The 19,320-nt window shown below is 30.7% G+C and overlaps 1 protein-coding gene across 1 annotated transcript; it reads left to right on the top strand.

Annotated features, from left to right (window-relative positions):
• Positions 1-2,878: 2,878 nt before the first annotated feature.
• LOC139494290 (E3 ubiquitin-protein ligase TRIM71-like) lies at positions 2,879-3,661 on the top strand. Its single transcript, XM_071282458.1, has one exon. It carries the CDS (start codon positions 2,879-2,881, stop codon positions 3,659-3,661), a length of 783 nt encoding a protein of 260 aa, XP_071138559.1.
• Positions 3,662-19,320: the final 15,659 nt, after the last annotated feature.

Raw genomic sequence — 19,320 nt, forward strand, 5'->3', positions numbered from 1 at the left:
CTCAAAACATGTCTGGTCAGCTGGACCGTACGCGTATACTCATACGGTCCGACCGTACGCGTATGGTCGGACCGTACGAGTATACGTATACGGTCCGGACCGTACGCGTACGGTCCAAATACTCATATGGTCTGGAACATATATATATCTGCACATGTGAAAATTATTGTTCACGCCTATATATTATATTCATAAAGTTCATATTCAGAGTTATAATTGTAAAATTATAGAGAAGTAATGTATAACCGATAAATACTGTACTAATGATAGAGAGAGCATTAATAACATATAATATATAAACTAACAAAATTATAAATATACTACCTGAAGATACCTTGGTCTTAATGTACTAACATACAGGACTCTTTACTAAATTAGCTGTACCAGTGAAGAAATCTGTTAACAGCATGTGATATATTGTTGTTGAATAAAAAAATGAAAACTTTGTTTTTTGATTTATTTGTAAAGACAAATAAAAAGTGTATACATTAGTATCTCATATCCTCACATTGCCTTTTGAAAAATTTGCACGAGGTAACTGCAACATTTTGGAGCTAGAACTGTTGTTTTTTTTCTGGATCCCCTGCAGTAACCCTTGCTCATAATAGCATTTGTTGTCAGGTATGTCCTTGTCTTTAGTCCATGGTCCTTTTTATATCACATTGTCATACTTAAACCCTGAAACACTGTTTAATTACATTTCATGCGTTTTGTTATAAAATATTACTTTCTAGCATGTATTTTCTACTTAGATATCAAGTGATCCAGTTGTAAACACACTGTTTAACAAATAATAAAAGGAAAGTACTCTTTCTTTTTCTTAAATATCCTGGAAGAAGATGTTGAAGTTAATTCAATGCAGCTGGGGATTAAGGCTTTTACCTAGGCCAACAACATACATTGTGTAACGTTTATTTCTATTTTTCAAATATATCGATCATGTCTTATAACTCATTTCACTTATAAATCAGTGAGCTTTTGTATCTCTAACCGTATAGATAATTCCACTCGCTGTTGTACAGATTTGTGTGTTTTATTAAATATGATACGGTATATTTTGGATTAGTTTCGTGTCAGCGGATTAATAATCTCTAATTAATTATTAAAAATTAGATAACTCAATATAGATAACGTACATAGCTGTAGACAGCATATATTTAATTTTATAATATCTAGCAATCTTAACTAATTTAAATAACTTCACATCGGAGTTATTGATCATATTATTATTGTATATATAGTTTATCTGTGGACTAATCAGGGTTTCTGTCACTAATTTAAAGCAACACGCACCATTGTGACATTTAATAAAATACATCGTTTGTTTGAGTGTAGTATGGTTGACAAACTGTAGATAAATTTGACACTGTTTAATATTTGCTTACAAAGCCTTAAAGATGCTTCATAATAGATATAGATACTATTAAATAAATAAGCTGTTCCTAACAGCTCTAGCTATTTCACATATTTATCAAAATGTCATACTCATTGGCAAAATTTATTTTGACGATTTAGGTTCGTCCGCTTAGATAAGCGACACCAAATAGCACCGTGACCCCGAGATTGCGAATATTACGGAATGTTGAAGGTCTATTTCATTACTTGATTATGTCCTCGATATTGACACAAGTGGTAGACTTATAACTGAATTCAATCACATATTTCGTATTAATTGTATATGTGTCACTGGTTACATGTTTACATGGTCATTTATCTGTAAATGCCAATAGTCTTTTTTACTGTATATTTACCTATTATGTTATATTTGCCATTTTTAAATTTAAAATGTAATATGGATTTACATTGTGATGCATTTTTGAATCTTCAAGTTTACTAAAACATTTGGAATCGCGTATATTACAAATGAAATGTAAATGTGTTTTCTATTCAGTCTAGTCGTATGTAACATCGGTTTAGGATCTGCTACAAATTATTATGTTGTACTGTTATACCACTTTCCCAGGTTAGGGGAGGGTTAGGATCCCGCTAACACATTTAACCCCGCCACATTATTTATATATGTGCCTGTCCCTGGTCAGGAGCCTGTAATTCAGTGGTTGTCGTTTGTTTATGTGTTACATATTTGTTTTTTTTTCTTTATTTTTTTTTACATAGATAAGGCAGTTAATTTTCTCGTTTGAATTGTTTTACGTTGTGTTATCGGGGCCTTTTATGACTGACTAGGTGGTATGGGCTTTGCTCATTGTTGAAAGCCGTACGGTGACCTATAATTGTTAATGTCTGTGTCATTTTGGTCTTTTGTGGATAGTTGTCTCATTGGCAATCATACCACATCTTCTTTTTTATACTTACCGATATACAATTTTCTCAAAAATGTATGCCAATGTTTACGTTAATCGTTTTTTATTGAATGATTGATTGGTTTGTAAAATGCTTTATGCCGCCTATGCACAAAAAGGCTATAACGCGGCGAGAACTAATTCATTTTTTTTTTTTATAATTTAATGTATATTTTAAAAATAAGACAGATTTTCCTTCAATAAACTAAATTTGAAGTCCAAAGCAATTTGTTTATTTACCAATAAAAATCAGCACTTAGATTATTACGTTTTTTTTTTACACATAATAGTATGTTATTTTATTTGTTATGTCTTACTATGCGTTGCCATCCATAGTTATAACACACACCAGTCAATAACACAAGTATTAGTATCTATAAATCAGAACATTGATCAATAATACAATAGGCATTTAATTGATTATTGTATGTAAATGTTAATTGCATATCCAAACTATATAATAAGTTTGATGTTTTACAGCGTTACATTTAAATACAGAGCGTACACATATACTCGTTATTGATTTATTTCGATAGCAGTGTTGGCAATTGGTTTCAGTGTATTATACATCGAAGACGATGAGTAGCAACACGGGACAGGCAGCCTCTAAAACATGTCAGATATGTGTTAGTGCTTCTGGATCTCATTACTGCTTAGAGTGTGAACAGTACTTTTGTGATAATTGTAAAGGCTTTCATAAACGGCAGAGAGGGACAAAGCACCACCAGTTCCAGTCTTCCTCTGAAGTTATACCGGAAGGTAAATCCAAATGTAAAGACCACAATGAAGACGAAAGTTTTGTATGTAATACCTGTAACGTAGCGGTATGTAGCAGTTGTGTGACTGGCAGTCACACAGGGCATGCCTTTTCCAAACTTCTCGACAGCATATCACAGCTGAAGGAGACGAATACAACAGACTTGCGTAGTAAGGTACATGAGGCAACCCAAAACATGAAGCAGATAGAAGAAGGTCTAAAGGCATTTGATGTGAAGATGGAAGGAATAGTCAAAGCTATTACAGAAGAAGGTACAAAGATAAAGACTATGATTGATAAATGTATCTCAGAGAAGATTGCATCGGTCAAGGATCAATCCATGAAGGAAAGGGACAAATTAACAAAGCTATTGGAAGATACTCAAATGGATTTGGAGGCAGGACGCGACTTAGACAAGAAAATACATGAACTCAACAAGACACGAAACGATGGAAAATTGTTGCAGTCTTTACAGAAGCTTACAGATTACATCGCAAAGCTGACGGTAAAGCCTATACCTGAATTTCCTAACATACATTATACTGCTAAGTCTGCAACAGATAACGACGTTAAACAGCTGTTTGGTAACTACATAATCAGGTAATTCTACTAATAATAATAAAGCATTTTGTAGTCGTCATTCATTTGTCAATATAACCATAATCGGAACTAAAAACATTTATTATTAATAAACCAGTTGTTGGGTTATGCTCTTCTCATATATGTTATGATGGTATGATACTAAACCCCTCACGGGGAGGATTGTGCCTGATATTCATATGATGAAGATATAATTTTTCAATCAGTTTAATTGAAGTCCGGAGCTGGCATGTCAGTTAACTGCTAGTAGTCTGATATTATTTTGACTATTGTCATTTTTTTTATTTTCTTTGGTTACATCTTCTGACATCAGACTCGGACTTCTCTTGAACTTTAATTTGCGTATTGTTATGCATTGACTTTTCTGCATTAGCTAGAGGTATAGAGGGAGAGTTGAGATCTCACAAACATTTTTAACCCCGCCGCATTTTTGCGCCTGTCCCAAATCAGGAGCCTCTGGCCTTTGTTAGTCTTGTATTATTTTTCCATTTGTTTCTTGTGTACAATTTGGAGTTTAGTATGGTGTTCATTATCAGACCTGTTGGTTACCTTCTGCTGTTGTCTGTTCTATGGTCGGGTTGGTGTCTCTTTCCCCATTTTCATTCTCAATTTTATAGTATCTAAAAGACACGTATTTTTGCAAATTCAAAATTATGTTGTTTTTTTAAACTTATGTCTGGATATACTATGACAGACGAAGAAGAGATAATTCATGAAATACAAATATGTGGTCTTTACAAATGTATTGTTTAATATTATGGATTCACAATATGCGGATGAATACGGGGTCTATGGCAGTGTACATGTTAAGTTGTATTGATACATGTACATGTACCAACCATGACAATACGTACAAAATGCAAAAATACTTGCTTTCAAACTAGTACAGATATTACTGATTTTCTCGTTATTTAGAAATTTTATTCTTAGTTCATGCATTTTATGCAATATTATAATATAAATAAAGACAATAGAAGTATACCGCTTTACAATAGTCATAATTCGATTAAACTGAAAAAAAATCAGAATAAAACTACGGGAAACACATTAATTACAAGTGGAAAGCAACGGAACAATATTAACACTGTACTGCTACAAAAACAAACACCAACATACAAAGAAAAGGACTATTTGTTAACAACTGTCATACGCCTGACAAAAACGTTTGAGAAAAAAATGTAAAAATTTCAGTTTTCTTTTATCAGTAAAACGCGTACACAACAAACCATGAACAGAGAAAGAGAATTGCCTTCACCAAAGAGGTAGGGAAATATATTTGTACATTATACAGTTTTTAAAGTTAACGTATTTGACAATGTAAATAAAGGCAACAGTATTATACCGCTGTTCAAAACTCATAAATCCATGGAGAAAAAACATAATCGGGGTAACAACTAAACTTGTCATCAAATGTTTGAGTGAATTACACGTTATCTTCTTTCATACCTAAGCATTTGACGTTGCAAGGGTTCTGATTATGTTTGTTTTATATATTGCGTACACCAGTACACTGTTTAATTTTATTTTCGATAAGTCAATTAGAATGTCTCTCTGGTTTATGTCTCTCCTCTTTTTTCCACTACGTACGTTAGAACACACTAACTCGAGCACGATTGCATTTAAGTTAATAAATCTTCTTATGATATGCAACCGCATACTAGAAGCATAAATTATTTTCAATAATGTTTAGATTTTGTTGCATTTAATTTTCGTAAATATACTGCTCGTCAAAATGTGCCTGCTTGTCTAGTTGAAATATTTAGAGCTTCTTTAAACTTATACGATATAAGCAAAATATTAAAGTTATTCATCACAATTATCTGGACTATTGAGGCACGTATAATCAAAAGACGTCATACTGTTTTACAACAACATAACAAAGTCATACTGTTTTGTTAAGTGTAGTTTGTCCTTTTGTAAATAGTCTTTGTATGTTATATCTTTCCTCATATGAAATTGTCCTCGTTGTGATATTTTGACCTCTTTTTAACATATTATCGATTGACAAAGTTATTCGCAATCGACTGTCAATGAAGAGTTCAACCACTTAAACATTCACATTTACAATCGACTTATAAGAGGTTAACGAATCCAGTAGTCACTTTCACAATCGACTTTTCTTTATAGGGTGAATGATTTTTTCAGTCACATTTCCGAATCGAGATGAAGTTAGTACAAGGGGTTTCGATTGTATAATATGAGAACTATCAGTCATTACAAAATGATTGGATGTATCGTATATAGTTCTTCAACAAGTTGAAACGAGATTACAAATATGCTGTTTTATGAATGGTTAAATTAAAATAGTTTGTCTTACATTTAGTTTTTTATTGTCTGTAAGAAAGACAGGGAAAAGGAGGGGAAAGGGTAGGCAAATAAGGAATAATTCTATAAGGATTTGTTATATAAAAAAGAATGACGTTAATGTATTGTTTCCTTGTTGGTGTAAACTCTTATATTGTTTTGATGATGTCATCCGATTTGGTTTAAGGAAACGACATACACCAATTAGATTAAATAAAAAGTCGAAATTAATCATAAGGAAACGACAACCCCGACTTACAACAAATGGTGAATTGTGATACCATTGGTGGGTAAACAGCTTCTGTTCCCTACTTTGAACCATAGGAAACATCTCTGAATTTAAGCAATATATCTTCCTGGTAAAAAATTGTATCTCTGTCTGGGTGTGAGCAGATTTTTTCCTTTCTTATAGATTATTTTTTCAATTAATTCGAGATTCATTAACTTGGTATATGACTCTTGTATATATTTCAAATGCTGTTTGCTATTTTTGCACTGATTATGTGTCTACCAGTTATTAATAGCTTAGTGTTGCTCATTATAGAGATTACAAACATGAGGTGAACCCAAAAGAGCGAGGGAGATACCTGTACAAATGCAAAGAGTGTGGGTAAGTTCCTTGTTTCTATGGACATGACACAAAGATGTATATAGGTATCATATGGCAATGTATGGCGTATCTAAAGTATGAAGACAAAACGTTTTGTATTCCTTAATTTTAATGAAGTGCAGAATATGTTTGGTCTTCGAAAATGCAACTTCTGTCATTTGTTCTTATTTAAAGCCACATACATTGTAGATGATTGCAATGTTTCAGAAGTTTTTTAAACCCATTGATGAAAAAACAGAAAGAGTGTTTAAGAGCAGAATTCTACCTCTCAATTTGTAAGTACTTTGATATTAAAGCATAGGGAAAGTTGAGATCTCACTAAACTTCTCTAACGCCACCGCATTTTTGCGTCTTTCTAAATTCAGGAGCCTCTGGTCTTTGTTTGTCTTTTCAATTTTATTTCAGTTCATTAATGTGATTGGAGATTAGTATGACGTCTATTTTCACAAATTTTTCAGGACTTTATCGCTGTGTTACAGACCCATTGGTGGCCGTCGGCTGTTACTCTTAAGTCTGGTTTTTGTCTCTTTGACACATTCATCATTTCCATTCTCAATTTTACATAGATGCCATTCTTAAAGGGAAACATGTATGATGCAAGGACAATTTATAAAAAAAGGTCGTCCAACACTATACTCCGTTTTTGATAAACCATTGACGTCTGTTTGATTGAAAAATCCAGAATTAACATGGAACAGCTTAACCTCAGTCCTCAATAAAAAACGACACATCACATTTTCACATTGAACAGAAGCAAATATACTGGTCTGTTTGTTTAGACATCTTTCACTTATACATATATTATATAACTAATGCCATTAATCTGTTTCATCTTTCAGAAGGGAAGAGAGATCCGATAAGTAAGTATTATCTACGTCTATTGTAAATGACAAATATTTAAAACGGTCATCTACTACAGACAAGTTTTACAAATACGTCTTGTGTATCTCAATCACTTGATCGTTCTATACTACACATGTTATAAAAGAATAAATATTAAACACTGACTATTAGATCCATACTGCAATATTAAAACAAGATCATCATGATATCAGCTGGATATGGTTGAATATTACCACGTTTACGATATTTTTTTGTCTTTCGATTTAGTTTTTGAAGTGTTTAATTAGGTTTGTAAGTTTTCAACAATTTTATTCTTTAATTTCAACCAGGTAACTAATGACTTTTCATGATAACTTGATTGCGGAATACTAATAGCACAGAGGACATTTTACTCCCCAAACAGCAAGATGTTTACATGAGTAACATGACGAATGCTACATCTGAGTTTTCTATGTATTATTTTAAAATTGTTGTTTGGCTTGTTGTCTTTTTTTTTCCAGGCGTTGATTTTTTTCATTGATTTTTATGATTTTCGAATGCCCATTGTATCTTTTATATATCATTTATATCTATTATACTGGCATTGAAAAAAAAATGGTCCCCTTATAACATATTATATTTGTTTCGCCCAAACATTGTTGTCAATTTAAGGAAATTATATGGTAAAGGACTTTCCATTTTGAATTATCTGTTTTCTTGTATGTTGGTTTAAAGTAATAATATATTTTTGAATCCTAAAGGAAAAAGGAATACTAAAGTGACAATTATTGCAGTAGTGAAATCCGAGTGGAACTTAACATTGTTTTATTTAGTTTATTCGGGACTGATGATGATTTCGAAGTTATGTTGTCCTTTTTTTAAACAATTTTACAATATGTTTACAAGTATTTTACATTGGCAGTAAGTGTTTTGAAAACGGTTTTTATTTATTTCCTCGGCTTGTATTAACTTACAACAAACCAATGCTTGCTTATTATATAAAACAATTTCAATGAGGCAATCATAAAATGCATGTATTAAGATTAAATTGTGTGATAAAAACCTGGTTTATAAAGCCCGTACAGAGATATATTATTAACAAATGCATGACATATCCATCGTTATGTAACGAAGGTGAAACAACATCAAACTGCGACAGATTATAGAAGTATCATTTCGCTGTCACATTTCTAAATATAAAACAGTTGAACATTGTAGGATGTACACCTTCTGCTATATATGTCTGATCTAGCAAAAACAAAAATAATCATAACTTTGATTTCAAAATTATCTCAAAGGCATTGATAAAAAAATGCAATGTTCTTTTACCTAACAATTAAGAATATCGATGATGTCTTGTAAATCAATAAACCACATGTCAATGTGTGCTTATATCTCATATATCACAGTGAACTTAAAATTAAGGATATAACCGAAAGAACAAGTTCTGCTTCTTATTTTTTTTAAGAATTGACATCTTCCATCTAGTAACTGTGACAAACAATTTCAACTATTCATTTATCATTTTTCCATTTTTCAGCACTAACATACTGATTCGCCATCACATAACTTTACAGTCACAACTAAGGCTGATGGGTCTTATCTCACTTACGACATGTCAATGTTTTCCTAGATCTTTAATTATAATAACAGTTGTCTTATTATCAAATTTACACTTCGTATCGTATTCCAGATGACGCCATTTTGACGAAATTATGATTTGCATTGCAAGTGAAACATGTACATCACAAATAATTTACTCCATTGACGTACATTGATTGGGCTCCCATAAGAGACCATGTAATTCTTCAAGTGTGTTGTCAAATTTACAAGTCGTATCGTATTCCAGATGACGCTATTTTGACGAAATTATGATTTGCATTGCAAGCGAAACATGTACAATAGAAATATTTTACTCCATTGACGTACATCGATAAGATACCATGTAATTCTTCAAGTGTGTTGTTGATTTGCCTCTTCTGAACTGATGAAATTTGATCACCAGTTTAACATGTTTCCATCAAGATATAGTTAGCATAGTTGATAAAAAAAATTAATAAAGAGAAGTCTACATGGTCTACTCTTTTCTGTCAAAATATTCATCAAATATCAAACAACTACTAAACACATGGACTTATTTAATTATTGAATGAACTGAACTCTGTAAATTTTGTTGTTATTGCAAAGAAACTCCAGACGTTCTCTATGTACCTGTATTTGTATATCTAGCTACAAGAAGCATGTCAAATACAATTTGATGATTGTATAAATAATTTAATTTTCTCTAACAATTGTTAATGCTAAAACTCGAACAAACCTGGTAGTATTGCTTTGCACATACTATCATTTATTGGGACTGTATTGATACAAATTTTTTTTTGGGATTCGAGCGTCACTGATGAGTCTTTTGTAGACGAAACGCGCGTCTGGAGTATATACTAAATGTAGTCAGTACTTTTTGTGCTGATATGAATTGTCATTGATATGGTTAAATTTATAAATTTACTGTTTACAAATTTTCGATTTTTTTGAAATACTAAGGTTTTTCTACCTCAGGCATAGATTACTTTACCTGCATTTGGCAAAACTTTTAGCAATTTTGGTCATCAATGCTCTTCAACGTCGTTCTTTATTTGGCATTTTTAACTTTTTGGGATTCGAGCGTCACTGATGAGTCTTTTGTAGACGAAACGCACGTCTGGCGTAGATACGAAATTTAGTCCTGGTATCTATGATGAGTTTATTTACAACCACTTGGTCGATGCCACTGCTGGTGGATATTTATTTCCCCGAGGGTATCACAAGCCCAGTAGTCGGCACTTTTTGTGCTGATAGGAATTGTCATTGATATGGTTATATTTATAAATTTACTGTTTACAAATTTTCGATTTTTTTGAAATACAAAGGTTTTTCTATCTCAGGCATAGATTACCTTAGCTGTATTTGGCAAAACTTTTAGCAATTTTGGTCCTCAATGCTCTTCAACTTCGTACTTTATTTGGTAATTTTAACTTTTGGGATTCGAGCGTCACTGAAGAGTCCTTTGTAAACGAAACGCGAGTCTGGCGTGTATACTAAATTTAGTCCTAATATCTATGATTGGAAAACAAGGTTTTCAGTAGACAAAGACGCAATTGCACAGAAGTAAAAATCATAGAGGTATTTTGACTTGTTAAGTGTTAAGGATATACACCTCTGAGAAGCTTAAAAATTCTAGAATTAAACTTTTTTTTTTCTTTCAAAATCTTATTTTTTGGTATATGACTGAAAAAAATTATTGGTGAAGAAAAAATCATATGGTGCTTCACTTATTGCTTTGCTACGCCCTTTGAAAGTAACCAATTTTGTTGATTTTTCCTGTTTGCATAAATTTTTTACCCATTTTGGGGTTATTATCCTGAAAATAAAATCACATTTCTACAAAAAAAACTTTTTTCCATAATTTTAATAAAGATCATGAGGAACAATCTGAATAAATTTGACTTTAAAAAAACTAACGATAGGTGTTAATAAAAGAAAGCTTTATCATATTTTAATGCTTTTTCGTGTCAAATTTACCATGCTGTCAATTTGGTAAATTTGTGGTTTTCTCTGTTTTAAGAACAGAATGCATATTATTTCAACTTCTCTGTTATTAATGATTGAAAAGAAATATATATCAAAGAAATTTGAAAAGAAAAAATGTTAAATGAGATGTACATATCATATTCTTGTATCACTCACCATACTGAACTATACTCGACTTAGTTTGATCAATACTCCACCTAGTCTGAACAATACTCGACCTAATCTTAACCAACATAGACCTAATTTTTGTATCTATCTATTGTATTTCATCAATTAAGGAAGTATTTTAAAAAGAGTTACTTCCCCTGACTAGTAATTTAAATAACAATTTGAAATAACAATTGCATATTAAATATAATATTGAACCGAAAATTTCAAGATAAACATAACATTACGTGAACACCTCATTATCAACATTTACATATATATAAATCACAATAAAATAAAAATAAAACAAGCTGATCAAAACATGAATTGTGACTTATAGTTTATTATTTTATTCAAAATGTTATGAATGTTTTAGATATATTTTATGGTTACTGTTTCCACTATTAATTTAAGTCTAGTATAAACTAATGGTGTCAGTTGATTTTAGTCAATAATACAGTGAACATCTTTTATTCTTAAGTATATATATATATATGACATAGTATATAAAGCCACGTCATAAATTTTGAAAATGACAACTTTCTTTAGATTCTATATATAATACTATAGTAATCATCTATTACCTTTTAGATAAGGACATGCGTTCTAATTTTGTAGTACACATTTATTTCAATTGAATTTGAATATTTTATTGTTAACATTAAGGACATGACATACAAGAAGCACTTAAATAAGGTGTAATTACCTCAGTATATATGTACTTTACAGGTAAAAAGAAATCCCATTTTTTATAAACTTGTGTTTGACTTATCTAGTGGAGTCAAAAGGCCTTGTGATTTTGCAATTTGGAATGTATGTTATTTTAAATTAAATACTCTCTGATCGGGTGTGATATTTTAAATGAATATTCGAGTATGGTACAGACTGGCGTGGCGTCGAGTAATGTCGAGTAAATTTAAGACCAATTAAAACTGGTCATGTAAAAACCAGTACAGTTGAGTACAGATCTACGCCATTTCAGACTTTTTTTTGTTTGTAGTGCATACGTTTAAATAATTGGACACAAAAAGAAGTAAGTTGTAATTCCAAATGTTCCGGTCATGCAAGTGAGAGGTTTTACTAGCTATAAAACCAGGTTTATTTCATCCACTATTTTTTCACGGCAGAAAATGTCTTTTCCACATCAAGAATATGACAGTTGTTATCCATTCGTTTGATGTGTTTCAGCTTCTGATTTTGCAATTTGATTAAGGACTTTCCGTTTTGAATTCAGTATTTTTGTGAGTTTAGTAAACTAGTAAATTGGCTGTCACAGATTGTGGTATAATTTTGCATTTAAATATATCTGAAAATCGAAAAAAGGCATTTATCTCTTTTATTGTCTGAAATAATACTAATTGTATTCTTTATAAATAAAAGAATATTTGTATAGAACATGTATCAAGCAGTTAAAAGAAACAAAAAACGTTCTTTAAGTTGTCTAAAATCCTTTCAACTTAACTTTCTACTTTATAGATTTCCCCCAAAAATTTAATAGTGTTGGAACATGAAATTCAGTTTTAATTAATATGTAAAATAATCATGGGGTCATCAACTTTGCTTTATGGTATTTACCAATCCGTTATCAAGCTGCTTGATAAAAACCTTTGACGTATAATAACAAAAACTATTGAAATTTATGTCCATAGACAACATACAAAAATATGATCTTTACGTCAACTTTCTTGAGAATGATGAACCAAATTTGATTTACACATTCTTTATCATAAGGCGCCAAATTATACACATATCCAATATCAACATCGACATAAATACTTTTTAATAATCTGACATAACAAACTCTCATCTTAAAATGTCCTTCTCTCACATTACTACTTAATATTCAACTTATTCCATTGACGTTGTATTAGTTTATTGCTGAATTATATGCTTTATTTTATAATTGTTTATTTGATTTTTTTCAGCTTGTAAGTGTCAAATACAAAACAGATAAGTATAGCGAACAAATGTATATGCAATTCATTTTATACAATGGTGGTAGTAGAATACTTAAGTAAATAAATAAATAAATATACCTTTTAAATGATTATCTCAGACGCGTGTTCCGTCTACAAAAGACGCTAAAGATGCCAAAGAGAGATTCAAACTCATCAGTCAAACTGGCAACGACATAGCAAAAGTATAAAGAGACAAACAACAATATACACAACAACAAAATAACGACAAACCAACGGGAAAATTTCGTGCACTATTTCCTAGATTTCACTGCATGGGAGACGCTGAAAGCTGAGATGATGAAACCCAAGGATGAATAATAACCATCATATTTAAAGAACTATATGACCATTGGAAACATATATAAAACTTCAATTTCTTTATAATTTATGAATTTATAAAATGAAAATGTCTTTTTCACATCAAGAATATGACAGTTGTTATCCATTCGTTTGATGTGTTTGAGCATCTGATTTTTTAATTTGGTTAAGTTGTCTAAAATCCTTTCAACTGAAATTTCTACTTTATAGATTTTCCCTCAAAAACTTAATGTTGTTGGAACATGAATTTCCATTTTAATTAATATGTAAAATAATCATTGGGTCATCAACTTTGTTTTATGGTATTTACCAATCAGTTATCAAGTTTCTTGATAAAAACCTAAACAATCGACATTTTATGCCCTCTTACACGATGATGTAACTCTTTTTTGACATTAAGTGCTAATTTTTTATTTACTAGAACAATACTTTGAATGATATAAACCGTACAAACGAAGTCGATGGCCCCTTGATTATTGTAAATCGTTTAAACAGAAATTAGTGTACCAACGACAAATAGCTTTTTTAAAGAAAAATCTATGGAATAGACATTTGAGATTTGAAAATTTAAAAACAAATTTAGGAATGTTTTTCGTCTATGTGATTTCTAATAAATATTTACCTATTTTGAATTAATTTCATCAGTAATATTTCAAAAATAAGAAAAGATCAATGCATTTTTTCGATATTCAGTTAAATTACAACGAGTCAAAGATGTCGCTGTAATAAGCCAATTTACTGTAAATTGACCTTCACTATTCATTCAATACATTCCATAGGTGTTGGTATGATTTATTTCTGAATACATACATATATATATATATAGATATATGAAGTTCATTATATGAAGTTATTAAAACAAAGGTGTAAAGTATAAACATTAATAAACCATGCATATGTCTAAAAAAAACAACATTGTATGTCTTGATTTTCTACATTAATTTACAATAAAATAAGTTGTAATTAGTATAGTAAAGTAAAACAATAATTATAACATTACAATTAGGAGATAACTGTATTGTATTTTAAGCTCCGACGGCATCAATTGGGGATTTGATGGTCGAAAATTAAGTTTACTTGCGACGCGTTAGCGGAGACAGTAAACGGGTATTTGCGAGCATCAAATCCCCAATTGATGCCGTCGGAGCTTAAAACACAATATTGTTATCTCCATTCTAATGAAACTGACAGAAAACAACGTTAAAACATGTACTTAAAATCTGTCATATGTCGTCTGCGCTTGCGCGTACGTCCCATAGCATCAATTGTCAATTGATGCCATGTAAAAAAATGACGTTATCCAATCAAAATGAACGTTGTTGCATTAGAATGATGAATGTCAGACATGTCAGACGTCCATTCCTTTACAAAAAAGGTAGAAGCTACCAAATAGACGTTCAAAATATTTAGTCATATGTAAACTGTTTACGTCACGGCGAAATTCGCTGTTTTCTAGATTAAATTTCAAGGGAAATACCAATAGCGAAAATTTATAATACCTATGATGTAAAATAATAAAAACTGTTGAAATTTATGTCCATAGAGCACATACAAAAATCGTCTTTACGTCAACTTTCTTGAGAATGATGAACCAAATTTTATTTACACATTCTTTATCATAATGCACCAAATCATACAAATATCCCATACCAACATTGACATAAATACTTTTTAATAATCTGACATAACAAACTCTCATCTTAAAATGTTCTTCTCTCACATTACTTCTTATTCAACTTATTCCATTGACGTTGTATTAGTTTATTGCTGAATTGTATGCTTTATTTTATAATTGTTTGTTTTATTTTTTTTAGCTTGTAAGTGTCAAATACAAAACAGATAAGTATAGCGTACAATTGCATATACAATTCATTTTAAACTATGGTGGTAGTAGAATACTTAAGTAAATCAATAAATATACCTTTTAAATGATTATCTGAGACGCGTGTTCCGTCTACAAAAGAGGCTAAAGATGCCAAAAAGAGATTCAAACTCATCAGTCAAATTCAAACTGGCAACGACATGGCAAAAACATAAGGAGACAAACAACAATATACACAACAACAAAATAACGAAAAACCAACGGGACCATTTCGTGCACTATTTCATAGATTACACTGCATGGGAGACGCTGAAAGCTGAGATGATGAAACCCAAGGACGAATAATAACCATCATTTGAAAAAACTATATGACCATAGAGAACTTATATAAAACTGGTCAAATCAACCCAAGTTCAACATTCCTAAAGGCTGTTGAAACCTAAATTTCTTTATAATTTATGAATTTATAAAATGAAAATGTCTTTTCCACATCAAGAATATGACAGTTGTCGTCCATTCGTTTGGTGTGTTTGAGCTTCTGATTTTCCAATTTGGTTAAGGACTTTCCGTTTTGAATTCAGCATTAGTTTAGTAAACTAATAAATTGGCTATGTCACAGATTGTGGTATAATTTTGCATTTAAATATAAATGAAAATTGAAAAAAAAAAACGCATTTATCTCTTTCAATGTCTGAAATTATACAAATTGTATTCTTTATAGATAAAAGAATATTTGTATAGAACATGTAGCAAGCAGTTAAATGAAGACAAAAACGTTCTTTAAGTTGTCTAAAATCCTTTCAACTGAAATTTCTACTTTATTGATTTTCCCTCAAAAACTTAATGTTGTTGGAACATGAATTTCCATTTTATTTAATATGTAAAATATGCATGGGGTCATCAATTTTGTTTTATGGTATTTACCAATCCGTTATCAAGTTGCTTGATAAAAACCTAAACAATCGACATTTTATTGCCTCTAACACGATGATGTTACTCTTTTTTGACATTAGGTGCTAATTTGTTTTCACCTAGAACAATACTTGGAATGATATAATCCGTACAAACGAAGTCGTTGGCCCCTTGATTATTGTAAATCGTTTAAACAGAAATTATTGTAACAACAACAAATAGCTTTTTTAAAGAAAAATCTATGGAATAGACATTTGAGATTGGAAAATTTAAAAACAACTTTAGGAACGTTTTTCGTCTATGTGATTTCTATTAAATATTTACCTATTTTGAATTAATCTTATCAGTAATATTTCACAAATAAGAAAAAATAAATGCATTTTTTTCGATATTCAGTTAAATTACATCGAGCTAAAGATGTCGCTGTAGTTAGCCAATTTACTGTAAATTGACCTTCATTATTCATTCAATCAATTATATTTGTGTTGGTATGATTTATTTCTGAATATACATATATATATATGAAGTTCATTATATGAAGATATTAAAACAAAGGTGTAAAGTATAACAGTTAACATACCATGTATATGAAGTATGCTAGACGCGCGTTATGTCTTACAAAAAACCTAAATTGCATGTCTTGATTTTCTACATTAATTTACAATACAATAAGGTGTGATTAGTGTAGTAAAGTAAAACAATAATTATAACATTACAATGATGAATGTCAGACGTACATTTCTTTACAAAAGAGGTAGTAGCTACCAAATAGGCGTTCAAAATCATTAGTCAAATGTAAACTATGTACGTCACGGCGAAATTCTCTGTTTTCTAGATTATCCTTCAACATGTTCATAGGAAATACCAATAGCAGAAATGTATCAAACCTATGACGTATAACAAAAACTGTTGAAATTTATATCCATAGAGCACATACACAAATATGATTATATCGTCTTTACGTCAACTTTCTTGAGAATGATGAAGCAAATTTGATTTCCGCATTCTTTATCATAAGGCGCCAAATCATACAAATATCCCATATCAACATTGACATAAATACTTTTTAATAATCTGACATAACAAACTCTCATCTTAAAATGTTCTTCTCTCACATTACTACTTATTCAACTTTTTCCATTGACGTTGTATTAATTTATTGCTAAATTGTATGCTTTATTTTATAATTGTTTATTTGATTTTTTTCAGCATGTAAGTGTCTAATACAAAACAGATAAGTATAGCGTACAAATACATATGCAATTCATTTTTTACAATGGTGGTAGTACAATACTTAAGTAAATCAATAAATATACCTTTTAAATGATTATCTCAGACACGTGTTCCGTCTACAAAAGAGGCTAAAGATGCGTAAGAGAGATTCAAACTCATCAGTCAAACTGACAACGACATGGCAAAAGTATAAAGAGACAAACAACAATATACACAACAACAAAATAACGAAAAACCAACGGGACCATTTCGTGCACTATTTCCTAGATTTCCCTGCATGGGAGACGCTGAAAGCTGAGATGATGAAACCCGAGGACGAATAATAACCATAATTTTAAAGAACTATATGACCATGGAGAACATATATAAAACTGGTCAAATCAAGCCAAGTTCAACATTCCTAAAGGCTGTTGAAACCTAAATTTCTTTATAATTGATCAATTTACAAAATGAAAATGTCTTTCCCACATCAAAAATATGACAGTTGTTATCCATTCGTTTGGTGTGTTTGAGCTTCTGATTTTCCGATTTGGTTAAGAACTTTCCGTTTAGAATTCAGTATTTTTTTGACTTTAGTAAACTAGTAAATTGGCTATGTCACAGATTGTGGCATAATTTTGCATTTAAATATAACTAAAAATTGAAAAAAAAGCAGTTAACATATTTTGCATATGAAGTATGCTATACGCGCGTTATGTCTTAAAATAACAAAATTGCATGTCTTGATTTTCTATATTAATTTACAATAAAATAATGTGTGATTAGTGTAGTAAAGTAAAACAATAATTATAACATTACAATGATGAATGTCAGACGTCCATTTCTTAATAAAGAGGTAGTAGCTACCAAATAGACGTTCAAAATAATTAGTCATATGTAAACTGTGTACGTCACGGCAAAATTCGCTGTTTTCTAGATTATCCTTCATAGGAAATACCCATAGCAGACATGTATAGAACCTATGACATATAATAACAAAAAATTGTTGAAATTAATATCCATAGAGCACATACAAAAATATGAATATATCGTCTTTACGTCAACTTTCTAGAGAATAATGAACCAAATTTCATTGACACATTCTTTATCATAAGGCGCCAAATCATACAAATATCCCATATCAACATTGACATAAATACTTTTTAATAATCTGACATAACAAACTCTCATCTTAAAATGTTCTTCTCTCACATTACTACTTATTCAACTTATTCCGTTGACGTTGTATTAATTTATTGCTGAATTGTATGCTTTATTTTATAATTGTTTATTTGATTTTTTTCAGCTTGTAAGTGTTAAATACAAAGCAGATAAGTATAGCGTACAAATGCGTATGCAATTCATTTTATACAATGGTGGTAGTAGAATACTTAAGTAAATCAATAAATACACCTTTTAAATAATTATCTCAGACGCGTGTTCCGTCTACAAAAGAGGCTAAAGATGCCAAAGAGAGATTCAAACTCATCAGTCAAACTGGCAACGACATGGCAAAAGTATAAAGAGACAAACAACAATATATACACAACAACAAAATAACGAAAAACCAACGGGACGATTTCTTGCACTATTTCCTAGATTTCACTGCATGGGAGACGCTGAAAGCTGAGATGAGATGATGAAACACAAGGACACATAATAACCATCATTTTAAAGAACTATATTACCATAGAGAACATATATATAACTGGTCAAACCAACCCAAGTCCAACATTCCTAAAGTCTGTTGAAACCTAAATTTCTTTATAATTTATGAATTTATAAATCGACACTTTGAAATTATACCTTTTCACATTCCAATAATTGATAAAGGACAATAATACTCACTAGTCTTAAGAACAAGCTAACATCTCAACATGCTCCACAATCGCTTTACTACTTATTCATATGATTGTACAGTCATTTTTATACTTCATTGCTAAATAGTATGTTGTATTCTATGATTAAATATTACCCTTTTTGGACGGTAA

The sequence above is a fragment of the Mytilus edulis genome, chromosome 11 (genome assembly GCF_963676685.1).
Source record: "Mytilus edulis chromosome 11, xbMytEdul2.2, whole genome shotgun sequence".
Classification (NCBI taxonomy): domain Eukaryota; kingdom Metazoa; phylum Mollusca; class Bivalvia; order Mytilida; family Mytilidae; genus Mytilus; species Mytilus edulis.